Consider the following 27,517-nt stretch of genomic DNA (forward strand, 5'->3'; position numbering starts at 1 on the left):
TGAGGTTTACTGTACCTGTTGCTATGATTTGCCCAGAGTCCGCAGGGAATTCCTGATCTGGTCTTGGATAAATTGCCTGTGTAATTCCCTCCATTGCCCTCATAACAATCTGGGACAGTCAGAGATAGAGAGAAGGAGAAAATAAAACACGGAGTAGTCTTAAACCGACCCTATATGCGGTTTATTGAGATAACCATCTACAGTCTCTTTCGCTCTCTCCCACAGACACGAACGCACGCACACACACAGCTATACCCACAGTGTAGAACAAAACGTGTTGATTCAACGTAAAATTGTTAGGCTACCAGCTGCAATAGGATTGTTAGTTTGTTCAACAGAAATGTTGTTGAGCAAAACTCACAATCCTATTGCAGCTGGTTGCCTTACAATTGTACATTTTGTGTGCGTATGTCCACTGAGACAACATTCTGATATTGATGCCATTGTAAAAAAAATCACGTTGAAACGGGCTCGATTTGTGGTTTGGATTTATTTAACATGTTGTGCCAATCTGTAATTGGTGGTTCCCAAATGGAATAAAAGAGCCAGGAAGATTTCTCCCACATATCGGCTGTTGCTAAGCGGAACCAGAGGTACCTGTAGTGACCAAAGCACTCTCTTTTCCTCCAGAAAGCTCTTTTGAAATGCAAAGCATAGACATGTATGAGTGAGAGAGAATTCCAGCAAACGTTGAATTGCTGTCTGACCATTTGTTGTTTCTTCTTGTAATTTGAGGAAAATTAATTTGTAGGGCAAACAAACCAAAACCAAACATGTCCAAAAGAATGCCAGTCGTCTGTTTCAGTAAGCGACCACAGCTCATTCTCAACATATTGCAGCTGAAGTTTAGAGGTCAATTGCAAATACAGTACATAGCAGCCATACACCCGATTACACCACATATCTAGTCATTCACATAGCATACAGTATATTGTTTAAACATCCGTACCATGCACATACAGTTGAAGAAGTCGGAAGTTTACATTTACTAGGGTTGGAGTCATTACAACTCGTTTTTCAAACACCCCACAAATGTCTTGTTAACAAACTATAGTTTTGACAAGTCTGTTAAGACATCTACTTTGTGCATGACACAAGTAATTTTTCCAACAATTGTTTACAAACAGATTATTTCACTTATAATTCAATGCATCACAATTCCAGTGGGTCAGAGGTTTACATACACTAAGTTGACTGTGCCTTTAAACACCTTGGAAAATTCCAGAAAATGGTGTCATGGCTTTAGAAGCTTCTGATAGGCTAATTGGAGGTGTACCTGTGGATGTATTTCAAGGCCTACCTTCAAACTCAGTGCCTCTTTGCTTGACATAATGGAAAATCAAAAGAATTCAGCCAAGACTTCAGAAACAAAATGTAGACCTCCTCAAGTCTGGTTGATCCTTGGGAGCAATTTCCAAACGCCTGAATGTACCACGTTCATCTGTACAAACAATGGTACGCAAGTATAAACACCATGAGACCAAGCAGCCGTCATACCACTCATGAAGGAGACGCGTTCTGTCTCCTAGAGATGAACGTACTTTGGTACGAAAGGTGCAAATCAATCCCAGAACAACAGCAAAGGACCTTGTGAAGATGCTGGAGGAAACATAGGACTCGTTTTACTGTGGACATAGATCCTTTTGTACCTATCGACATAACCTGAAAGGCCGCTCAGCAAGGAAGAAGCCACTGCTCCAAAACCGCCATAAAAAAGTCAGACTACGGTTTGTAACTGCACATGGGGACAAAGATCGTACTTTTTGGAGAAATGTCCTCTGTTCTGATGAAACAAAATAGAACTGTTTAGCCATAATGACCATCGTTATGTTTAGAGGAAAAAGAGACTTGCAAGCCGAAGAACACCATCCCAACCGTGAAGCACGGGGGTGGCAGCATCATGTTGTGGTGGTGCTTTGCTGCAGGAGGGACTGGTGCACTTCACAAATTAGATGGTATCATGAGGGAGGATAATTATGTGGATATATTGAAGCAACATCTCAAGACATCAGTCAGGAAGTTAAAGCTTGGTCGCAAATGGGTTTTCCAAATGAACAATGACCCCAAAAATACTTCCAAAGTTGTGGCAAAATGGCTTAAGGACAACAAAGTCAAGGTATTGGAGTGGCCATCACAAAGCCCTGACCTCAATCCTATAGAAAATGTGTGGGCAGAACTGAAAAAGCGTGTGCGGGCAAGGAGGCCTACAAACCTGACTCAGTTACACCAGCTCTGTCAGGAGGACTGGGCCAAAATTCACCCAACTTATTGTGGGAAGCTTGTGGAAGGCTATCCGAAATGTTTAACCCAAGTTAAACAATTTAAAGGCAATGCTACCAAATACTACTTGAGTGTATGTAAACTTCTGACCCACTGGGAATGTGATGAAAGAAATAAAAGCTGAAATTAATAATTCTCTCTCCTATTTTTCTGACATTTCACATTCTTAAAATAAAGTGGTGATCCTAACTGACCTAAGACAGGGACATTTTACTAGGACGAAATGTCAGGAATTGTGAAAAACTGAGTTTAAATGTATTTGGCTGAGGTGTATGTAAACTTCAGACTTCAAATGTATATACATTTTTTGCTGATTAATGTGTACACACTGCATGTGGATTTTTGTAAATGCAATATTATTATTAACGTAAATGTGGCTGTCTATTCAGTCTGTTTACTGTGGGAGAACCATAACACAACATGTAATTCTGGGTGTACTAAGTGAATAAAGGTGGTGATGGTTCTAATGTATTGCATGGGGCCAGTCTGCTGTGTGGTGTTGTGTCTCAGTAGAATCAATAATTGGCATGCTCAACACAATAGTCCTTCCATCAAAGTCTTTCGGTGCCGGGTTGGAGGAGCATGTGGAAAACAAAACTGTGTCTCACCTTCTGTGTCGATGTTCTCTGTCTCACACCGGGGTATATGGGTGCAGAAGGCTAGTCTCTGGTTAGGATCTGTAGTGAAGCACCATGGGATCTCTGCACCATCTGGGTTCCGACAGTAGTTCTCTCTCAGGTCTCTGTGATGTAAGAGAGAGATACGTACACACCGGTTAAATAGCGGCTTCCCACGTGGACATACGTAATAATATGACTGTATGTGTCCGTTTCCCTATATTTCTCGTACCAGTGACAGACACAAAAGAAAACCCATGTGGGTATTGAATGGCATCACTCACTTGCACTTGTAGTTCTGCGGGCTGTAGGTGTGGTTATGGGGGAACTGGGAGTCCCAGCGTTGACATGTGACGCCCGATGGGGTGACGCTCACAGTACCGTGGTAACTCTGTCCCTGCTCCCTGAAACACGACGATGTAGCATCCACATCAGAGTCATTACCTGGGTCTGAGACAGAGAGGGGGAGAAGAAGAAGGAAGTTGAGAGAGAGAGGGATGAAAACAGAGAGAGGGGGGTGGGTATAGGGACAAGAGAGAGAGAGAAAGAGGATTTAGGATGAGAGATGAGTGATAGATAAGATGATAGACAGAAAGAAGAATGTAAAGAGGTTGACAGGGGAGAAACCAGACAGAGAAGGCAGGAGGGAGAGAGAGAGAAACCAGACAGAGAAGACAGGAGGGAGAGAGATGGAGAAGCCAGACAGAGAAGACAGGAGGGAGAGATATGGAGAAACCAGACAGAGAAGACAGGAGGGAGAGATATGGAGAAACCAGACAGAAAAGACAGGAGGGAGAGAGATGGAGAAACCAGACAGAGAGATATGGAGAAACCAGACAGAGAAGACAGGAGGGAGAGAGATGGAGAAACCAGACAGAGAAGACAGGAGGGAGAGAGAGAAACCAGACAGAGAAGGCAGGAGGGAGAGAGATGGAGAAACCAGACAGAGAAGACAGGAGGGAGAGAGATGGAGAAACCAGACAGAGAATACAGGAGGGAGAGAGATGGAGAAACCAGACAGAGAATACAGGAGGGAGAGAGATGGAGAAACCAGACAGAAAAGACAGGAGGGAGAGAGATGGAGAAACCAGACAGAGAGATGGAGAAACCAGACAGAGAAGACAGGAGGGAGAGAGATGGAGAAACCAGACAGAGAAGACAGGAGGGAGAGAGAGAAACCAGACAGAGAAGGCAGCAGGGAGAGAGAGAGAAACCAGACAGAGAAGGCAGCAGGGAGAGAGAGAGAGACCAGACAGAGAAGGCAGGAGGGAGAGAGATGGAGAAACCAGACAGAGAAGACAGGAGGGAGAGAGATGGAGAAACCAGACAGAGAAGACAGGAGGGAGAGAGATGGAGAAACCAGACAGAGAAGACAGGAGGGAGAGAGATGGAGAAACCAGACAGAGAAGACAGGAGGGAGAGAGAGACACCATACAGAGAAGACAGGAGGGAGAGAGAGAAACCATACAGAGAAGGCAGCAGGGGAGAGAGAGAGAAACCAGACAACGAAGGCAGGAGGGAGAGAGAGGGGCAGGAAGGAGGGATAAAGAAAAGAGGGAGAGCCTAGAGACAAATGACCATAAACAGTCAGTACAGATGTTGGATCTTAATTTGACCAGCATTATCAAAGCAAAATAATCCTGTTTAGTCCATAATGTTGCTTGATCGGTGGTTAGGCTATTAGCTGGGTAAACGTTTTTTGAAAAAAGATGAAAAGTGCAATACTGTTAATATACTGTGTGTGCAAGATTTCATTGAACTTATGTAAATCACAAACCTCTGCATTTTCCACAGTGCAGGAAAATGCAGAGGTTTGGGATTTACATAAGTAAAATAAGAGTGATCAAATTAACAGCCTACATCTGTAGTACTGTATGGCCTATAATCTGTCTATTTATCCAAAACAGTGGTGCCCCACCACGAGACATACCGAAACCAACACTACAACAGACCACAGACTGACATTATGAGACTAATGGGAATGGGCAGTAGCCAACTCTTCTATCTCTGTCATGCTATTCAATAAACGAACACGTAGAGTACTAGGCTAATTGCACAAACAGACTGGACAGCCAGGGTAGGTTATAGGGTATTGGGTATCACATATCTGAGTGTCAGGACAAAGTGGTTATAAAAACAGATGAAGAGTATCTGAAAATTTGAGTTTCTGATATCCAACAGATTTTTGGGAGAGTTTAGACAGGTTTAGTTTGGGTATCTTTCTCCTTTAAGTACTAAAATACTTAAGTACTTTTCAAACATAGCTCTCAAAGCTCTACAAAAGGCTACAAAAAGGGAATATCTACTATCTAGCATCTGCAAATCCCCTCTATCCTATACTGTACTGGCCTCGTTCATGGTGCACAGTGTTCCATACCAGGTTTTGGCAGGAGGAACATGCATGTGTGGGTTGAGCCTAGTTAGATCCCTATTGCTTGGGTAGCTTGGCCTCTTACATGTGTGACTGTAAGGGTGGGTTACTGTAACGAAGGGCTGATGGATGTGGTACTCACCGCCAAGCCAAACAACCCTGCATTCAGCCTGCTTAACAAGGCTTCCTGGCCCTCTGGCCTCCAAAAAACGATCCCGAAAAACCTCTGAGCTCCGCTTTTTCATGTTACAGTGTACAGGGACGGATTTATTGGAATTTCTGCAACCCCTCCGGATTTGTGGGATTTGTGCTTCTATACTGTTTGAGAAATGAGCCGCGAACAGAAAAAAAAGGAAGGGAATGTTTGGAGAGGAGGACAGAAGGAGGATGTTCTTTTGGCTTGATGTAATGCATGCCGGCATCTAACGTCGGGTCACCTTTGTTATCTACAGGTTAGGCAGCGCAGTATCCATCTGGACAAATTATTTTTTACTCCCCGGTTGTAAATCACGGCCCTCAGCCGGGGGGGGGGGGGGGCGTGGGCTCAAGGTCAGTGTTGAACATCCCTTTGGATGAAGAATATCAAACTGTCTAAAAGTGGTTTCTATCCTCTCTCATCACACACACACACACACAGGATGTCATGTCACGCACATGCAAGTATGCAGGCACACAGACAAACAGCGAACTCCCCAACACACTAGCACGCCCTCTCATCCCCCCCCATCTAGTCAGGTCCTCAGTTGTAGTGCCAGGGTTTCAGTGGACCTTGCTTTCTACAACACTTCTGACAATCTGTTATGGTTTCAACATCCATGATGTTACAACTGTGGCGCCTGTGTGTTCTGTTGATAACGATGATGAACATTACTCCCAATGCCTCCCAATCTATTGGAACTATCTGTGCCAGTAGCTATTCAGCCATTTTGGCTACCCCCCTACAGTTAATATATTTCATAAGGGTGAATCATAATTTCCACTTAAAGTGAAATTTCTAGTTAGTCTTCCATTGTCATCAATGCATGACTAAGGATGAGTTTACACAAGCAACCCAATTGTGATCTTTTGCCCAATTATTGGCAAAAGGAGCTGATCTGACTGGTGAAAATACCAATTAGTGGAAAAAGATCAGAATTAAGCTGCCTGTGTAAACCCAGCCTTAGTAAAAATTTGAAGTGGAAGTTTTAAACCGTCAAACTCTTCCTCCCCTGCAGTTGACAAATACAGCCCACTTGGCCTCACTCTGAGGTAAATAGCTTTCAGCTTAGAGACACATGAAAAACTAAATATCCCAAACAAAGCCTCTCCCTGTCTCCTTTGGAAGGCTCCTATACTTATCTCGTTATCCCCCCAAACCACCATTGTGGCCCCTCTACCAAAGAAAACTTTGGCACTCTCAAAACCACAACCCGGACCTCCCTAAAACCACCACTTCAATCACAGTGGTTGCCCTCGCAAAATAGGTTTCTAACCTCAAGGCTCTTTCCTGGTTAAATAAAGTTAGAAAGCCCCTCTACAGACTCAGTGTGGTCCACTCTCTTCCCTTCTGATCACAGTAGAATCCCCATACAGATAAATACATCAAAATATTGAAGAGTTCTATTGAATTCTGTGGGAGTCTCGTATTCTATTCCACTGCTAGGAAGGACTAATGGGGGAGATTATGGTTTGTTTAGTGAAGTTGTATGGGCATATATACAGTGAGGGAAAAAAGTATTTGATCCCCTGCTGATTTTGTAACGACAAAGACATGATCAGTCTATCATTTTAATGGTAGGTTTATTTGAACAGTGAGAGACAGAATAACAACAAGAAAATCTAGAAAAACGCATGTCAAAAATGTTATAAATTGATTTGCATTTTAATGAGGGAAATAAGTATTTGACCCCCTCTCAATCAGAAAGATTTCTGGCTCCCAGGTGTCTTTTATACAGGTAACAAGCTGAGATTAGGAGCGCACTCTTAAAGGGAGTGCTCCTAATCTCAGTTTGTTACCTGTATAAAAGACACCTGTCCACAGAAGCAATCAATTAATCAGATTCCAAACTCTCCACCATGGCCAAGACCAAAGAGCTCTCCAAGGATGTCAGGGACAAGATTGTAGACGTACACAAGGCTGGAATGGGCTACAAGACCATCGCCAAGCAGCTTGGTGAGAAGGTGACAACAGTTGGTGCGATTATTCGCAAATGGAAGAAACACAAAAGAACTGTCAATCTCCCTCGGCCTGGGGCTCCATGCAAGATCTCACCTCGTGGAGTTGCAATGATCATGAGAACGGTAAGGAATCAGCCCAGAACTACACGGGAAATCTTGTCAATGATCTCAAGGCAGCTGGGACCATAGTCACCAAGAAAACAATTGGTAACACACTATGCCGTGAAGGAGGGAAATCCTGCAGCGCCCGCAAGGCCCCCCTGCTCAAGAAAGCACATATACATGCCTGTCTGAAGTTTGCCAATGAACATCTGAATGATTCAGAGGACAACTGGGTGAAAGTGTTGTGGTCAGATGAGACCAAAATGTAGCTCTTTGGCATCAACTCAACTCGCCGAGGAATGCTGCCTATGACCCCAAGAACCTCATCCCCACCGTCAAACATGGAGGTGGAAACATTATGCCTTGGGGGTGTTTTTCTGCTAAGGGGACAGGACAACTCCACCGCATCAAAGGGACGATGGACGGGGCCATCTACCGTTAAATCTTGGGTGAGAACCTCCTTCCCTCAGCCAGGGCATTGAAAATGGGTCGTGGATGGGTATTCCAGCATGACAATGACCCAAAACACACGGCCAAGGCAACAAAGGAGTGGCTCAAGAAGAAGCACATTAAGGTCCTGGAGTGGCCTAGCCAGTCTCCAGACCTTAATCCCATAGAAAATCTGTGGAGGGAGCTGAAGGTTCGAGTTGCCAAACGTCAGCCTCGAAACCTTAATGACTTGGAAAAGATCTGCAAAGAGGAGTGGGACAAAATCCCTCCTGAGATGTGTGTAAACCTGGTGGCCAACTACAAGAAACATCTGACCTCTGTGATTGCCAACAAGGGTTTTGCCACCAAGTACTAAGTCATGTTTTGCAGAGGGGTCAAATACTTATTTCCCTCATTAAAATGCAAATCAATTTTTTACATTTTTGACATGTGTTTTTCTGGATTTTTGTTGTTGTTATTCTGTCTCTCACTGTTCAAATAAACCTACCATTAAAATTATAGACCAATCATTTCTTTGTCAGTGGGTAAACGTACAAAATCAGCAGGGGATCAAATACTTTTTCCCCTCACTGTAGGGAATAGGGAATGTGTGTGAGAGAATGGTGAAGTATTGGGAGGGACAGGGGCCCCCTCTCTCAACGAGGGAGCTGTGACATCGCATTAATGAGGATCCGGACGAGGTGTGTGTGTGTAAGAAAATGTGTACCATCCACTATTCTTTACTATGTGAGTGCTTCCTGCTCCACCTCGACCCAACACAACCCAACAGAACACAACAGAACCCAACAGAACAATATGCTGAGACCACAAAACCAGACTGATTATCTAACATGTCTGTCCTTCCACACTCTAAGCGTTGGTATGCCATACCAGTATCATTAGACAGTCGTTAGACATTAGACATTTCACTATTTGGGATAAAGAGGAAGACACTAGAAAGTGCACACACTCACCACACACACTGATGTTGCAGTACTCCCAGGGTGTTTGTGGGTCCATGGTGTAACACCACGGACGCAAACGGTTGTCCGGATTCCGACAGTAGTTGTCATTCAGCCCTTTATCAGGGTACCTGTGAAGAAAGATGGGAAAAAATATGAAAGAGACAGAGACAGAGAGAGTTATGCTACATGGGTTCATCTCCTGTGTATTAGGATAGAGGGAGCGTTTGTGCAGCTGTGTAGGGTGTGTGTGTGTGTGTGTGTGTGTGTGTGTGTGTGTGTGTGTGTGTGTGTGTGTGTGTGTGTGTGTGTGTGTGTGTGTGTGTGTGTGTGTGTGTGTGTGTGTGTGTGTGTGTGTGTGTGTGTGTGTGTGTAGAACTTGATGAGGGACTGCAGTGTGGTGGGTCTGAGTATACATTCATCCACAGACCTTCACCACATTCACTGCATACAGAAGGTTGACTAACTAACAGCAGTGGGCTAATCCAAAGATCACAAACAATTTACTTTGAAGTAATAAAAAGGAGTAATTCATTTAAAAGTAAGTAACGTAATAACGCCATAACTTACTGTGCTATAAATGCATAAGGCTATGGGTTTCCTTACTCACTTTTTAGGTTGGTAGGGGTGTCTGTGGGGCTTGGATGAATCCCATCTCTGACACTCCTTCCCACTCTCTGTGTGATCCATCGGCCCTTTGTAGTCTTCCCCGTTACACCTCATACACTCCACTGCAAACGCAAAAACAACGTTAGCACAACCTTCCCATAACACGATTAAATATGACTAAATAACAGTCTGACTTTCATCTTATTGTAAAGTTGATCACTTTAATAATGTTAGCAACATGCTTATCTCTCAATCTTTGTACAATATTCAATGAGAACTAATATACTAGCATACTAAACATTTCTTGACACGGTAGTGAATTGGTATTCCCTGGTGCGTCAAAAACAACATTCTTGTTCAGCTACAAGAGCACAAGATATGTTTTTCTAGGTTGTTATCGGGATAACAGAGGGTTGTTATCAGACCGCAGTGGTACACTATTAGCAAGTAGAGTTCAGTTGAAAAAAACTTCCAAAAACATGGCTGCTTTTCGACAACAAATCAGCTTCACTCCAGTAAATGACATATCATTGACATTTCAAAGATGTCTATGTTGGGCAAACCAAAGGGCCATTTTTCCAAGCACAGATTAAGCCTAGTCCTAGACTAAAGATAATCTCAATTGAAAGTGCTCTTAAATCCAGCACTAGGCTTAACCTGTGTCTGGGAAACTGGGCCCAACGTGTAATTGGACTCTGCTGGTTGAGGTGTTACCTTGGGAGCACTGAGGCAGGCCACACTCTTGGTGCCTGACCTCTGGGTCTGTAGTGAAACACCAGGGCCCACTGCTCTCGTTCTTGGGGTTACGGCAGAAGTTCCCGTTCAGGTCCTTCTTGCCTAGTCTCGCCGGCTGGAAGCTGTGGGAAAGTGTGGAGAAAAACACTACTAAGCATGAAGTGGGAATGACCAAATGTGTGTGACAAGCACGATAGGAGTTGCTGTTTTAGGACTCATAAAGTTGTAGAACTTAATTTTGTTTAAGATGTGATTTCTGTGGGTTTCTCTTAGATATTGACGTGAATTGGGGGCCCTTAGCTCCGAAGGATAGCACGCTAAAAACTGAGCCAAAAACAAAGACAGTTGGTAGAGTCGCAACATGCTAACTTAGCTACATCGCTAAATTATCTTGGACCATAGTAATATAGACAAAGTGTAATAAAAATGTATAGAAAATGGAAAATATTATCTTCTAGTACATCCTCCCTTCACATTCATTCCATGCCCTCAGGCTAATCTACCAGTAAATGCTTCCAGTCTGGCCTGTAAATCAGCCAGTAACTGCTACACATGCACAGAGTCTCACAACACGGATTTTACCACACAACTACCAATCAGAAACAGCAGCTCAACCATTTCTTGTTTTCACCAACTTCACAAATTGAAACATAATCTATTTCTTCTACATTGCACATTAGTTCAGCAGAAGGGTCGGGGGAGACACACATGGACACACACACACACACACACACACACACACACACACACACACACACACACACACACACACACACACACACACACACACACACACACACACACACACACACACACACACACACACACACACACACACACACACACACACACACACACACACACACACACACACACACACACACACACACACACACACCTTTTGGGAGTAAAAGCACCATGTGAAGCATATGGGCTGTGCTTTGGCAAAGTGGGTGGTGTTATATCCTTCCTGTTAGCCCTGTCCGGGGGTATCATCGGATGGGGCCACAGTGTCTCCTGACCCCTCCTGTCTCAGCCTCCAGTATTTATGCTGCAGTAGTTTGTGTCGGGGAGCTAGGGTCAGTTTGTCATATCTGGAGTACTTCTCCTGTCTTATCCGGTGTCCTGTGTGAATTTAAGTATGCTCTCTCTAATTATCTCTTTCTTTCTCTCTCTCGGAGGACCTGAGCCGTAGGAAATGCCTCAGGACTACCTGGCATGATGACTCCTTGCTGTCCCCAGTCCACCTGGCCGTGCTGCTGCTCCAGTTTCAACTGTTCTGCCTGCGGCTATGGAATCCTGACCTGTTCACCGGATGTGCTACCTATCCCAGACCTATTATTTGACCATGCTGGTCATTTATGAACATTTGAACATCTTGGCCATGTTCTGTTGTACTCTCCACCCAGCACAGCCAGAAGAGGACTGGCCACCCCTCATAGCCTGGTTTTTTCCTAGGTTTTGGCCTTTCTAGGGAGTTTTTCCTAGCCACCGTGCTTCTACACTTGCATTGCTTGCTGTTTGGGGTTTTAGGCTGGGTTTCTGTACAGCACTTTGAGATATCAGCTGATGTACGAAGGGCTTTATAAATAAATGTGATTTGATTTGATGATGGAGAAATAAAAATACAAAAAAGAGATGCTGAGACATGGAAAGAGAGCAACAGAAGAGATGCTGAGACATGGAAAGAGAGCAACAGAAGAGATGCTGAGACATGAAAAGAGAACAACAGAAGAGATGCTGAGACATGGAAAGAGAGCAACAGAAGAGATGCTGAGACATGAAAAGAGAACAACAGAAGAGATGCTGAGACATGAAAAGAGAACAACAGAAGAGATGCTGAGACATGAAAAGAGAACAACAGAAGAGATGCTGAGACATGGAAAGAGAGCAACAGAAGAGATGCTGAGACATGGAAAGAGAGCAACAGAAGAGATGCTGGAGACATGAAAAGAGAACAACAGAAGAGATGCTGAGACATGGAAAGAGAGATGGAGAATAAAAAAATGAATAGAAAGAAAACCAGAGGGGCCTTCCTATCAGCAGCTCGGCTCAGCCCTCAACCCCAACGCCTTCCTATCAGCAGCTTGGTTCAACCCTCAACCCCAATGCCAGGGCCCTTTCTTGGGGGAGAGCCGGCTCGGCACTCCCCCCTGTGCCCTCCGACCTCCATAGAACTTCACTAATGCACAACATCACTCATCCCATTGCCAGAGGAAACGCAGAGATCTAACTTAGACCACGAGAGAGTCTTCAGTGAAATAGTGGGAGTCCAGTCTGCTATGAACCAAAACCCTTCCATCTACGTGGTAGTCTAATGCCCAGTCCAGAGACAACCACAAGCCCAGAAGCCCCCTAGACACTAGTGTAGATCTGACCATATTACTTGCACCTATACCATTAAGTTGCATCCACATGTAGTACCAAGGATCTAGGAGCTTATTTTGGACAGGGCCAGACTTCAACTTGGACCTGACCGACTGCCTGCCAACAGCCAAAAACATAATGAGTTGAGTCCTGCTTATTAACATATCAACACGTTCCTTTAACGTCATAAAAGTCTATCAGAATGTCATTAAAAAAAATACAGGATTTCACTTTATCTGGTGAGCTGCACCCCCAGCTCCACATGAGGAGAGAGAGGAGCCAGTAAGAAGATTTACTGCCTGCCTGTCTGTGTCTGTATATACAGTATAGAGGAGGAAAGAAAGTAATGATGTTGGGCTAACAGATGTTAGCCAACTATTCATCTCCTTGTCGAGGAGGGGTCCCTATGGCGTTGCAGGCAGACACTATGCACATAGGTCTGGCTCTCTATTTGGACCTCTCCCTCTTTTTCTCCACATCCATCACTGTGTCTCTCTCACTGTGTCTCTCTCACTGTGTCTCTCTCACTGTCTCACTACGTCTCTCTCACTGTGTGTCTCTCTCTGTGTCTCTCTCACTGTCTCCCTCTCTTTGTCTCTCTCTGGGTCTCTCATGTTTCTTTCTCTCTCTCTGTGCCTCTCACTCTATCTCTGTGTGTGTGTGTCTCTCTCTCTCTCTTTCTGTGTGTGTGTGTCTCTCTCTCCCCATCTCTCTCTCTGGACAAGGATAAACACACCAGCTTGTCTTTAGATTTAGCCCCAGTAAACTGGAAAACTGCATGCTGAAATGACAGCATTATGATCTAGCGGGAAATGATACAAGTTCAAAATGTTACAATGAAGAACTCTGGAACCAGATAAAAACAGCCCTCAAACTCAACTCTGGACCTCTTTTTTCCATTGTTCCCCTCTAATCAGGGACTGAATTATACCTGGGACACGAGGTGTGTGATTCTCCTCTAATCAGGGACTAAATTATACCTGGGACACGAGGTGTGTGATTCTCCTCTAATCAGGGACTGATTTATACCTGACACACCAGGTGTGTGATTCCCCTCTAATTAGTGACTGATTTATACCTAGGACACCAGGTGTGTGATTCACCTCTAATTAGTGACTGATTTATACCTGGGACACCAGGTGTGTGATTCACCTCTAATTAGTGACTGATTTATACCTGGGACACCAGGTGTGTGATTCCCCTCTAATCAGGGACTGATTTATACCTGGGACACCAGGTGTGTGATTCCCCTCTAATCAGGGACTGATTTATACCTGACACACCAGGTGTGTGATTCCCCTCTAATCAGCGACTGATTTATACCTGGGACACCAGGTGTGTGATTCCCCTCTAATCAGTGACTGATTTATACCTGACACACCAGGTGTGTGATTCCCCTCTAATCAGCGACTGATTTATACCTGACACACCAGGTGTGTGATTCCCCTCTAATCAGGGACTGATTTATACCTGACACACAAGGTGTGTGATTCCCCTCTAATCAGCGACTGATTTATACCTGGGACACCAGGTGTGTGCAATAAATGATCAGGTAGAAGAGAAAAGCAGCAGGCTCTGGACCTCGTAGGGTAAGACTTGAGTACCCTGCAATAGAGCAACCTCCAAATACACTTTAATACAACTGACCACACAATCTTTACCTAACAAGCTACTATACCAACTTCAAAATACTCCTTTAGTGATATTACAATCCAAGTCCTAACATCAGACAGCAGATGTAAGCCCTGAAAAGTCACACCTGCAATCAGTGATCAGTCAAGCATTCCAATAATAGTTACATGAAACCCAAATGATGCATGCTTCATTATGTGTAATTCTCACACACTGGGACAGTCTCACGCTAACCAGCTGCAACTCTCACCCCTTTAAGGAGAGGGGAACAAACTTGTGTTGTGGTTCAACTGGAGGGTGCTACGATGCATTCAGTTACTCGTCAGAAAAGGTCGCTGAACTAGGCTGTATATCAAACGCAGGAATATTTAGAGGTCTGTACATCTGTCCATTTGTGCTGGGGTCTGTGTGCATATCCATCTCTCTGTCTGTCTGTGCATATGTGATTCATTCAATCAGTCAGACAGTTTGCATGAATAATCCGGCAGCTGATCAAGGGGGAGGGGAGGAGGGGGCGGAGGGGGAGAGTCAAGGTGTCCTGGGGGAGGTGAGAGTGGGCCCTGTATTTTCATCTCGGTCGGAGGCTTGCATTTTTCTCATGTCTGTGGCTTAGTGAGCTCAGCTGGAGAGCACATAGCACATTACCTCAGTCTATACATCTCTACTCTCTCTGCACTCTCTTTACTCACTCTCTTCTCTCTCTCTACACTTTCTTTCTTTCTTTCTCTCTCTCTCTCCTACACTCTATCTACACTCTTTCTACACTCTCTCTACACTCTCTCTCTCTCTACTCTCTCTCTCCCTTCACTCTCTCTCCTTCCTTGTTTCTTTCTTTTTCTCTCTCTATCCATCTCTCTCCATCTGTTTCTCTATCTCCCCCTCTTTCCCTGCCTACTTTCTCTCTTTCGTTCACTCCCTCCCTCCCTCTTTCTCTCTCCACTCTTCTTTAATTTCATCTCCATTATCTCCTCTCTCCTTCCTCTCCGACCCCAAACATTGCTGTTAAAATGTCTTGTGGCTAACGAGCAGTGCTAACAAGAACATGGCTCCAAACCATCATTAGATATTCACTGGTCTCACTTAGCTTAACCTGAGAGCTTTTCCTGCTGTACCTACTGTACTTGATGACCTTTCCTCTTTCCTTTCTGCCAACCCTCCCTCTCTGACAATTTGTTTTTTGTTTAACTAGAGCGATGTAAGACGGGATAGGTCTAGGGGGGGTAGGATGTGGGTGTGTGTGTGTGTTAGGTGTGTATGTGTCATAACGCTACAGTGTTTAAGTGATGTATAAGTGTTTGGCTCTTCCAGTCACTGATGTGAGAAGAGGGGGAGACATTCTATCTCAAAGAGTTTTACACAGAAGGAGCTCAACTCATTAACCATCTGAGTATGTCACCCAACAATCCCACTTTAGCCTACAAGGCCCAACACTCTAACAAAGCCTTAGAAATACCACAGACTGACAAATCTGCATATCCCACAGAAAAATAACATTTAAAAATTTGGTAAAATAGAGAAAATTACGTGTGTTCGTGAGGGAAGGATTCAGCCCATGACTGACAGGGAATCTTGGCCTTGGTTACCGCCCTCCTGCCTTTGTAGTTCACCCCGGAACCGATGATACACTCCCTCACATAATCTAAAAATGCCAAGACGAGAGAGAAAGACAGAGACACAAACATTCATGTCAGAGTTAGCAAAACACTGTCATTATTTGCATGGAAGATATAGCTCCCTAAAGTTAATTAAATGTCACTTTGGGGCGTTTTGTCAATTCTCAAGCGCGAGACTCCACAGCTTAAACAATCCCTTGGGTCCAAACTGTAAACAGCGGCCATGTTGTTTATGCTCTGGTTGGTTCACCGCATGTTTGTGTGCACATCTCTGGCCACTGGAGTTACATAACTAGAGCGGGAAGGCAGTTGTTGTGTCAACAGACATCGAGAGCTCTTAAACCTTAGAAAGTCAAGCTCGAAGGATCCGTCACACCACAAGAACCATCACTCTAGACAAACAACATATCTGCATTGCTATAAACGTCTATAAACATTCCACTGACATCTCAGAACGTTTCGGAGAAAAGAGAGAGTGTATAATGCCATGTTTGAGGCAGATTTTGCTAAGTCAACATTAACGGTTATCCAGTGTTTTTTCCAAGACAACATTTTACGAGGCTTTGGAGGGGGAAAAGCGACAGTGTAAGGATAAAATGTCATGTTTGAGCTAAAGTCAACAGTTATATTTACCTTTTTTCTCATAAAGGTCAAAGTTCACCCTGTGTTCCCTGTGAGCACTGTCCATGAAGCGGTCAAAGGGAAGCAAGTGGCATTTCCTGTTTTGATGGTCAAAGTAGAATGCCCTGTAAGAACATACAGGAAGTAGTTGAGAGATGAGCACTGGGTGATAAGAAATATGAAGGCTGAGGGGGAGGAGGAGGGGTAAAGAGGGAAAATGTAGGTCACTGGCGAGAGAGAAAGATGGAGAAACAGTGAGGGAGGGAGTGAGTGAGTGAGTGAGTGAGTGAGTGAGTGAGTGAGTGAGTGAGTGAGTGAGGAAGAGAGAGAAACATGTGTGAAACAGTTGTGCATTTTGCATGCATCTGTCTCTATGACCATCTTCTTTGTTTGTGTGAGATGCACCTGCAGGTGAAGGTTTTCTTGTTCTTGCTGCACTTGCGAGCACAGTGCTCCAGCGAGCGGCTGTTCTTCACCATGGAGGGCTGGGGGCAATCTGGACACAGCAGCCTGGTGTCCTCACTCTTCTGGTACTGCTGTAACGACTGCTTCCTGCACTCTGAGACAGGACAGAGATGATACTTCTGTAACGACTGCTTCCTGCACTCTGAGACAGGACAGAGATGATACTTCTGTAACGACTGCTTCCTGCACTCTGAGACAGGACAGAGATGGTATCTCTGTAACAACTGCTTCCTGCACTCTGAGACGGGACAGAGATGGTACTTCTGTAATGACTGCTTCCTGCACTCTGAGACGGGACAGAGATGATACTTCTGTAACGACTGCTTCCTGCACTCTGAGACGGGACAGAGATGGTACTTCTGTAACGACTGCTTCCTGCACTCTGAGACAGGACAGAGACTGTACTTCTGTAACGACTGCTTCCTGTACTCTGAGACAGGACAGAGACTGTACTTCTGTAACGACTGCTTCCTGTACTCTGAGACAGGACAGAGACTGTACTTCTGTAACGACTGCTTCCTGCACTCTGAGACGGGACAGAGACTGTACTTCTGTAACGACTGCTTCCTGCACTCTGAGACAGGACAGAGATGGTACTTCTGTAACGACTGCTTCCTGCACTCTGAGACAGGACAGAGATGATACGTCTGTAACGACTGCTTCCTGCACTCTGATACAGGACAGAGATGGTATCTCTGTAACAACTGCTTCCTGCACTCTGAGACAGGACAGAGATGATACTTCTGTAACGACTGCTTCCTGTACTCTGAGACAGGACAGAGACTGTACTTCTGTAACGACTGCTTCCTGCACTCTGAGACGGGACAGAGATGATACTTCTGTAACGACTGCTTCCTGCACTCTGAGACAGGACAGAGACTTTACTTCTGTAACGACTGCTTCCTGCACTCTGAGACGGGACAGAGATGGTACTTCTGTAACGACTGCTTCCTGCACTCTGAGACAGGACAGAGATGATACTTCTGTAACGACTGCTTCCTGCACTCTGAGACAGGACAGAGATGATACTTCTGTAACGACTGCTTCCTGCACTCTGAGACAGGACAGAGATGATACTTCTGTAACGACTGCTTCCTGCACTCTGAGACGGGACAGAGACTGTACTTCTGTAACGACTGCTTCCTGCACTCTGAGACAGGACAGAGATGATACTTCTGTAACGACTGCTTCCTGCACTCTGAGACAGGACAGAGATGGTACTTCTGTAACGACTGCTTCCTGCACTCTGAGACAGGACAGAAATGATACGTCTGTAACGACTGCTTCCTGTACTCTGAGACAGGACAGAGACTGTACTTCTGTAACGACTGCTTCCTGCACTCTGAGACGGGACAGAGACTGTACTTCTGTAACGACTGCTTCCTGCACTCTGAGACAGGACAGAGACTGTACTTCTGTAACGACTGCTTCCTGCACTCTGAGACAGGACAGAGATGATACTTCTGTAACGACTGCTTCCTGCACTCTGAGACAGGACAGAGATGATACGTCTGTAACGACTGCTTCCTGTACTCTGAGACAGGACAGAGACTGTACTTCTGTAACGACTGCTTCCTGCACTCTGAGACGGGACAGAGACTGTACTTCTGTAACGACTGCTTCCTGCACTCTGAGACAGGACAGAGATGATACTTCTGTAACGACTGCTTCCTGCACTCTGAGACGGGACAGAGATGGTACTTCTGTAACGACTGCTTCCTGCACTCTGAGACAGGACAGAGACTGTACTTCTGTAACGACTGCTTCCTGCACTCTGAGACGGGACAGAGACTATACTTCTGTAACGACTGCTTCCTGCACTCTGAGACAGGACAGAGACTGTACTTCTGCAACGACTGCTTCCTGCACTCTGAGACAGGACAGAGATGATACTTCTGTAACGACTGCTTCCTGCACTCTGAGACAGGACAGAGATGATACTTCTGTAACGACTGCTTCCTGCACTCTGAGACAGGACAGAGACAGTGAACAGACCGATGGAACAGACTGACAGACGGTGAACAGAAAGAGAGTAGACAGACAGACATGCACACACAGAATCTCGGCTATCAATCTCACACACACACACACACACACACACGCACGCACGCACACACACAACACTAACTCTGCTTCCCTCAATCAATGTGTATGAAGCTCAGAGCTGCACCATCATTAAACGTTAAAACAGTGAAGTCAGCTGTTTATAGGTCAAGAACCAATGAACCATCATTGTTTGTATTATTTGACTGTTGGTTTTGCCATTTATGAATGTGTTATTCAATGTGTTTCTATGGGCTATAGTAGTAGAGGCCAAATTAAATATTTGAATATATGTTGTTGATACCTACAGGGGTCCTAAAACTGTAAATGAAATAGCTAAATGATCCATGGTATGACCATCTTAAAACAATTCCATATGTTAGCTTAGTAGACCTCCCCAACGGCTTAGACTTTTAAGGGTTGTTAGTGTCTCCTGGCAGATATTAAGTTACATATAAGAAAGCTACAGGGACCTCAATTGAACATGTGAGAAGTTACAACTAGACATACTTTTGGTGTGAAGGGGTTTATAGGACTGAAGATATTAAACTTGTCATCACATGGTCTCAGAGTTCTCCTTATTGAAAATCCATAAATAAAGTATTTAAAGAACATTTACTTTAGTGGTGCAGTCTTTCCTTCATCATTTGTGACCAGAGTGAAAAATTCTCAATTGAAAAGTGCTTAGGAGTTTTGAATGTAAGAAACATGTTAATGCGCCCACATCAGAGACAATTCGTTGCGTCTGTACTCTGCAGCTCACTGTGATGTCTGTGAGACTCTCCGTGGTCGGAATGGTTTCTGGGAGGACACAATGCCTGGGCGGCATTAGTACTAGATCTGGGACTCATCACCCTGTTGTTCTAACATGCATCTCTTCTCACGCCGCGCAATTACACTTCACTCAGACTCTTCCTCTCCCTCAGACAGAGAGAAAGAGACATTCCGTTATCTCACCGACTCAATATTAGATTTAGGCGTATTCGTTTTTTAAATTGACCAACGTTGGTCAGATATAGTCCGAGTTTTTTTTGGTAGTGATGCCAAAAGACAAACTTCGGTTTGGTATTAGCGGATTAGGTTTTAGTCCACTATCTTGGCATTAACGTTAAACATGTCAATGTGGGAAGACGGGTACCGTTTCCTTTTTCCAAAGTGGAGAGGACCTGTATCCAATAAAACGCATCTCTTCTTTAAACAGCAAAGGAACCGGTTAAAGGTGCGTCTCGTTATCGAATTTGCATACGCATTCAATCTGTGTAAGTGAAAATTTGCGAGGAAGTTAATGGAACTCGGCTCTGCGTCCAGATGTGGCTATAACGCAACTCACCTCTGCGCGCACACGCAGGGTTCACAATCTGACTATTCGGGCATGCGCACAACATCCACTGGGTTTAACCAGAGCAATTAAATGTACCTTGACTGAGCTCAGGAATTAAAATTAAGTTCATTTGTAATTTTCCCTGAGCAGTTAGTTATAGGTCTATTTAGGTGTTTTCAATCTAGCTTGATTATATCAACATATCAGTTGCGTGGATAACTGCATGAAATTATTTCAGTAGCTATGCATTTATCGTTCCAGGGACAGTAAAGGGCCTATTATATTAATGAACCTGACTTATACATTTTTTTAATGACAAAGCAGTTATATCGCCAGCAGACGCACTTCAAAAACATGACTGCAGCGCAGAGGATCTATGATGTGTACTATAGTTACCTTTACGCAGATGGCCGCGCGTAACGCATGCATTAGGCCTACATACATTAGGTATTTATGACAGTGAAAACATAAAGTAATTTCTCACTGACATCACTCACATTTTCTTACGAGTCAATTGAACCACTCGGCCCAATTCATGAATATAGCCTAACACTGATATAGGCAACGATCAATATAGGCCTCTTTTAATTTTTTAAACATTTGAAACCGAGAATATCTGTTAAATTCAACATATGCCTCTTTTTAAAAGAAAATCTTTGAAACTGAGAAGATCTGTTAAGTTTTGACCAAAAATCAGTGTTTCACAAATGATCCTCTCTACTTAGCAGCATCATCGTGTTACCTTAGCCTACATGCCAAAGCGCAATGCACATTCCCTGCCGCACCAGCCAGCTAATGCACACATAGGGACAAACTGAAGACATGGCCACCTCGCCACATTCCAATTACAATATCAACCATTATCAAATACCTCTAAATAATTCAGGCCATTGATCACCACTGTGGATTTTGATAGATGGTGCAGCGTATCAATGTATCAACCACTAATTTAATAATGTTTTACGTTCAGGCTACCAATACAAATAAATATTTTAGTCTTCATGACATATGCAATATTTCTGCGCAAAAGTAAAAGTCTGCAGGCCAGTTAAACGTAGGTTATAAATGATTGGTGTATGGAAATGCTACACTTCAATCCATTTCACTTACAAGTCTTCGGATCTGTGTGATATATTTAGAGAACTCGTTCCCTTTCACGCCTATGAAAATGATATAGCCTATACGCACAGCCACTAAACCGAATATCAATGACGGGCTATGTAGGCTATACATAGTTTACCGTTAGGTCATATTGCCTAGTAAGATTTACCTGAATTCACAGCGAGCACAACACACAAGAAAAGTTTGTAAATCCAGATGATATCTGCCTTCATTTTTGATGGAGTAGTGTATTATCCTAATCCAAGGTTTGCGGCGTGGATTTATTGAACGTCCTCTCCGCGTTATACCTGTTTATATGGTCCGATCTGGGATTAACAGGAAGAGCCCACAGTGCAGCCAGCGATGCCCCCCTTTACTGGAAAGAAGCCGTCCCTGGTTCAACCCCCCCAGTCCGCTTTATCAAACCGGTTCCCCTCCCCCAGCTGCGCGGCAATTAACCAGCACTTTAACCGCACTCTCGTCCCTTCTTCAGCCAGTTTCCACAGCCTCACGCAAAGTACGTTCGTCAACTTGTTTATCTTAAGCAGCTGGGGGTGATGCCAAACCGGATACATGCAATTTCCCTTGTAATAGACTGAGAGCTAATATGTAGAAGTTTATGCATGTCCCCCCTCCCCCGTCCCCACACACTTTTCCGACTTTTGGCTGAAGTTGCAGAAGAAACTGGGATGATTTGCACATGCATGTAGAAACTTTATGCAGCGCATTGATTAAGCCCCCTAATGACCTAAGTGCTGGCAAAATGCGCAAAAAACCGCATTGCACATAAAACGCATCGGGATTAGCCTAGGTAACTCCTGTGACCCATAACAAAGACAGTGCATTTTTGTAAATTCCTGAACACATGGATTCAGTTATCTTCCCCAAAATGAAATTGAGAATTTGTGGAATGCAATTTCCATAAAGTAGTTGGCTATAGCTTGTGTTAAATGAATGTACCCAGTGAGCAAAATTGGTTGAAATATGTATTTTAACGACGTAACCTCTTTTCAACGTTTTTAAAGTCTGCTCATAGGGTAGGCTCATGAATGGTATAGATGAGTGATAATTCAAAAACGAGAGAAACAAAATATAGGCCTACTGGAGAATATTGCAGCAAATGCCACAGATGCCACGAGACAAATATATATATATATATATGTCCAAGCTAAAGCAATATTTTAGACAAAATATGAGTGGGGGAAAATAATCATTTAGTTTCTTTGCTTACATTCTAAATCGCAGCATGTACTAAAATAATCAGCAGAATAGCTCCAAAATACGAAAAAAAACTGAACATAGTAAGAACTGAGAAGTTGAGAACGCAGGAATGTTGGAGGCAGGCCACCTTTAACTTGGAACGCTGCCCCCAAAGCAATGGCTTGCCATCAGATTTCTGGGACAGTAATAAAATGCCATGCCAGTTATTTCGGTCCCAGACCCACATCATAGACAGTAGCTTCAGGCTGCCTTTCGGGTTTCATGGCGGCATCCCATCGGGAGCGCTTTTGGGTGACAGTGACAGGATCTACAGTCTTACAGTAAGGCGTTTTGCTCTTGGTGTGGCGAGCGAGTGGGAGGGGGGCAAACACATCTGGAAACCTTCCCATTTTTAGGTACCAGCCAGCCGGACATTTTGTTTAACCAGTAAGTGTTCCTGAGTTTTGGGCACAAAACAAACCCGTGGAGGGGGCGCCTTCTTTTATCCATACTTCGACCATTAATGGGCAGCCCGTAAGAGAGAGAAAGAGAGAGAAAGAGCTCTAGAGAGAGAAGGAGAGAGGTACTGGCAACCCCTCATTCAGGGCAGGGCACCTGTTTAGCCCCGCCAGTTTAGCCTGTTTTGCATGTTATTTTGGCATTAATATGTGTCACATAAGAACACATTCTTATTTACAATAATGGCCTAGGAACAGTGGGTTAACTGCCTTGTTCAGGGGTAGAACGATAGATTTTTACCGGGGATTCGATCTAACAACTTTTTGGTTACCAGCCCAACGCTCTAACCACTAGGCTACCTGCCGCCCCAACTTATTGATGGTGTTGGAGTCATGCCTGACCGTGCAGTCATGAGTGAACCGGGAGTACAGGGGGAGACTGAGCACACATCCCTGAGGGGCCCCTGTGTTGAGGATCAGCGTGGTGAATGTGTTGTTACCTACCCTCACCACCTGGGGGCGGCCCGTCAGGAAGTCCAGGATCCAGTTGCAGAGGGAGATGTTTAGTCCCAGGGTCCTTAGCTTATTGATGAGCTTTGAGGGCTCTATGGTGTTGAACGCTGAGTTGTAGTCAATGAATAGCATTCTCACATAGGTGTTCCTTTTGTCCAGGTGGGAAAGGGCAGTGTCGAGTGCAATAGAGATTGCATCATTGGAGTGGGTCTAGGGTTTCTGGAGTGGGTCTAGAGTTTCTGGGATGATTGTGTTGATGTGAGCCATGACCAGCCTTTCAAAGCACTTCATGGCTACAAACGTGAGTGCTACGGGTCGGTAGTCATTTAGGCAGGTTACCTTAGTGTTCTTGGGCACAGGCACTATGGTGATCTGCTTAAAACATGTTGGTATTACAGCCCGGGACAGGGAGAGGTTGAAAATGTCAGTGAAGACACTAGCCAGTTGTCAGCGAAAGCGTCTACCTCAGGCGAGCAATAGCTTGAGACTTCCTTAGATATCGTGCACCAGCTGTTATTTACAAAAATACATAGTCCGCCGCCCCTTGTCTTACCAGACATCGCTCTTCTATCCGGTACAGCGTATTACCAGCCAGCTGTATGTTGATAGTGTCGTGGTTCAGCCACAATGCCGTGAAGCATAAGATATTTGTCATACGGTGGGTGTAACTGGTGCATGGAAGTCAGGCACAGGAGAGCAGAGAATGAGTGAACAAAGAGGTACTTTATTGAGGCAATTGAAAGAACAGAACTCAACCGTGTCACAAAAACAAATACGCAAAGAACAAGTGAGGCAGCACAAAGTACAACAACCAAGTACAAAGTACCGGCTGTCACAAATCACAGGTACAAATGAAACCCGACGCAACCCAGCCGGAAGCGTGCCAACCTAGACAATAAACAATACCCCACACAGATATGGAGGGAACAGAGGGCTAAATACACATAGTAATCATGAGATGTAAACCAGGTGTGTGGAAAACAAGACAAAACAAATGGAAAAATGAAAGATGGAGCAGCGATGGCTAGAAGACCGGTGACATCGACCGCCGAATGCCGCGCGAACAAGGAGGGAACAACTTCTGCGGAAGTTGTGACAATATTACAGTTTTGAATGTCCCATTGGTAGATTAATCTTGAGTTTAGGTCATCGATTTTATTCTCCATAGATTGCACGTTTGCTAGCAGAATGGAAGGAAGTGGGGAGAGAGTGAGAGAGAGAAGGATTAAGGGGCTTAGGTAAAAGCCAGAAGCCTGGTCTGCTCTCATTAAGTCATGTGCAGGTTCATTCTTTTTTGGGGTCCCATTTCTTGGGGCCTGTAGACTTACTGTATGCGTTTGTTTAATGCAGCACTGAAAAGCGCCAGCAGGTATGTGTGTGTGTGTTTGTGTGTGCGTGCTTGCGTGCACCTTAGCCAGGGGGATCTGGGGAAGCCAGGAGTGGAGGTGTGCCTTTAAGGGCACATGTCACACTGGCAAGGTCAATCAATGTCAGAAAAAGGAGAAATCCAGATTCCTGAAATGCTCTGAAAACATGCCAGGGAGCAAATTGCCGTAGGTTGGTACATTTGAAGCACTGGCAGCCTTGTCTCCAATGATTTCATACACTTTGCCTCAAGTTCGTTTTGACATCTCATTATGGGTGGAGGCAGGTGAGCTTGCAAACTCTTCTTTCACTCAGCCTGCTGTCAGAGCAACATTTTCCCAAAACACATTTGAAACACTTTAGGTCTATCATTACTATAGTGTGTAGAGGTCGACCGATTATGACTTTTCAATGCCGATACCGATACCGATTATTGGAGGACCAAAAAGTTGATACTGATTAATCGGCCGATTTTTTAAATTTATTTGTAATAATGACAATTACAACAATACTGAATGAACACTTATTTTAACTTAATATAATACATCAATAAAAAATCAATTTAGCCTCAAATAAATAATGACACATGTTCAATTTGGTTAAATAATGCAAAAACAAAGTGTTGGAGAAAAAAGTAAAAGTGCAATATGTGCCATTTAAAAAAGCTAACATTTAAGTTCCTTTCTCAGAACATGAGAACATATGAAAGCTGCTGGTTCCTTTTAACATGAGTCTTCAATATTTCCAGGTAAGACGTTTTAGATTGTAGTTATTATAGGAATTATAGCACTATTTCTCTCAATACCATTTGTATTTCATATACCTTTGACTATTGGATGTTCTTATAGGCCAGTGTATTGCCAGTGTAACAGTATAGCTTCCGTCCCTCTCCTCGCCCCTAACTGGGCTCGAACCAGGAACACATCGACAACTGCCACCCTTGAAGCATCGTTACCCATCGCTCCAAAAAAGCCGCGGCCCTTGCAGAGCAAGGGGAACAACTACTTCAAGGTCTCAGAGCGAGTGACGTCACCGATTGAAACGCTATTAGCGCGCACCCCGCTAACTAGCTAGCCATTTCACATCGGTTACACAAGCCTAATCTCGGGAGTTGATAGGCTTGAAGCATAGCAAAGAGCTGCTGGAAAACGCACGAAAGTGCTGTTTGAATGAATGCTTACAAGCCTGCTGTTGCCTACCATAGCTCAGTCAGACTGCTCTATCAAATATCAAATCATAGACTTAATTATAACATAATAACACACAGAAATACGAGCCTTTGGTCATTAATATGGTCAAATCCGGAAACGATCATTTCGAAAAGAAGATGTTTATTCTTTCAGTGAAATACGGAACCGTTCCGTATTTTATCTAACGGGTGGCATCCCTAAGTCTAAATATTGCTGTTACATTGTACAACCTTCAATGTTATGACATAATGTTGTACAATTCTGGCAAATTAATTATGGTCTTTGTTAGGAATAAATGGACTTCACACAGTTCGCAACGAGCCAGGCGGCCCAAACTGCTGCTTGAACGGAAAGAAAGAGAAGTGACACAATTTCCCTAGTTAAAATAAATTAATGTTAGCAGGCAATATTAACTAAATATGCAGGTTTAAAAATATATACTTGTGTATTGATTTTAAAGAAAGGCATTGATGATTATGGTTGGGTACACATTGGTGCAACGACAGTGCTTTTTTCGCGAATGCGCTTGTTAAATCATCACCCGTTTGGCAAAGTAGGCTGTGATTCGATGAGAAATTAACAGGCACCGCATTGATTATATGCAACGCAGGACACACTAGATAAGCTAGTAATATCATGTGTAGTTAACTAGTGATTATGTTAAGATTGATTGTTTTTGATAAGATAAGTTTAATGCTAGCTAGCAACTTACCTTGGCTTCTTGCTGCCCTTGCGTAACAGGTAGTCAGCCTGCCATGCAGTCTCCTCGTGGAGTGCAATGTAAGGCAGGTGGTTAGAGTGCTGGACTAGTAACCGGAAGGTTACAAAAACAAATCCCCGAGCAGGCAAGGTAAAAGTTCCTAGGCCGTCATTGAAAATAAGAATGTGTTCTTAACTGACTTGCCTAGTTAAATAACGGTGTAAAATAAAATAAAATATATATATTAAATAAATAAATAAATAAAAAGAAATCGGACACAATCTGTGTCCAAAAATACAGATTACCGATTGTTATGAAAACTTGAAATCTTCTCTAATTAATTGGCCATTCCGATTAGTCGGTCGACCTCTAATAGTATGTTCCAGTATCCACTTCTGCAGGCTACCTACTCCACATAAATTGGAATGGGGCCAGGTTTCGGAATCACATCAACATCTGAAAACAAAGCATCATTCCCCACTCCATTTCCCTAAATTGGGATGACCTTACGGTTAGATGCGGCCTCCTGGCTATGATACACTACGGTTCATTTGGCGGGAAGAGCTAGACCGGGACCATGTGTGTGATATCCTTTCAGCTCGCGAGATCGGGTTCTGTTATATACCACCCCATTAAAACCCCATCAGTCAGTCCTTCACTCCCCTC

General features: G+C 44.0%; 1 protein-coding gene across 1 annotated transcript in view; it reads right to left on the reverse strand.

Annotated features, from left to right (window-relative positions):
* The window catches only part of LOC139392823 (hepatocyte growth factor a), a 38,817-nt gene extending 17,104 nt beyond the window's left edge, over positions 1-21,713 (reverse strand). Inside the window, exons 1-10 of the mRNA XM_071141105.1 lie at positions 21,595-21,713; positions 16,901-17,054; positions 16,508-16,620; positions 15,786-15,900; positions 10,242-10,384; positions 9,529-9,649; positions 8,931-9,049; positions 3,182-3,347; positions 2,889-3,022; positions 16-109 (exon numbers count right to left, since the gene is read on the reverse strand). Coding sequence (XP_070997206.1) covers positions 16-109; positions 2,889-3,022; positions 3,182-3,347; positions 8,931-9,049; positions 9,529-9,649; positions 10,242-10,384; positions 15,786-15,900; positions 16,508-16,620; positions 16,901-17,054; positions 21,595-21,658 — 1,223 coding nt within the window. The 5' untranslated portion in view covers positions 21,659-21,713. The remainder of the gene's footprint in view (positions 1-15; positions 110-2,888; positions 3,023-3,181; positions 3,348-8,930; positions 9,050-9,528; positions 9,650-10,241; positions 10,385-15,785; positions 15,901-16,507; positions 16,621-16,900; positions 17,055-21,594) is intronic.
* Between the last annotated feature and the right edge of the window lie 5,804 nt (positions 21,714-27,517).

This window comes from Oncorhynchus clarkii, chromosome 33 (assembly GCF_045791955.1).
Source record: "Oncorhynchus clarkii lewisi isolate Uvic-CL-2024 chromosome 33, UVic_Ocla_1.0, whole genome shotgun sequence".
In the NCBI taxonomy this organism is placed as follows: Eukaryota; Metazoa; Chordata; class Actinopteri; order Salmoniformes; family Salmonidae; genus Oncorhynchus; species Oncorhynchus clarkii.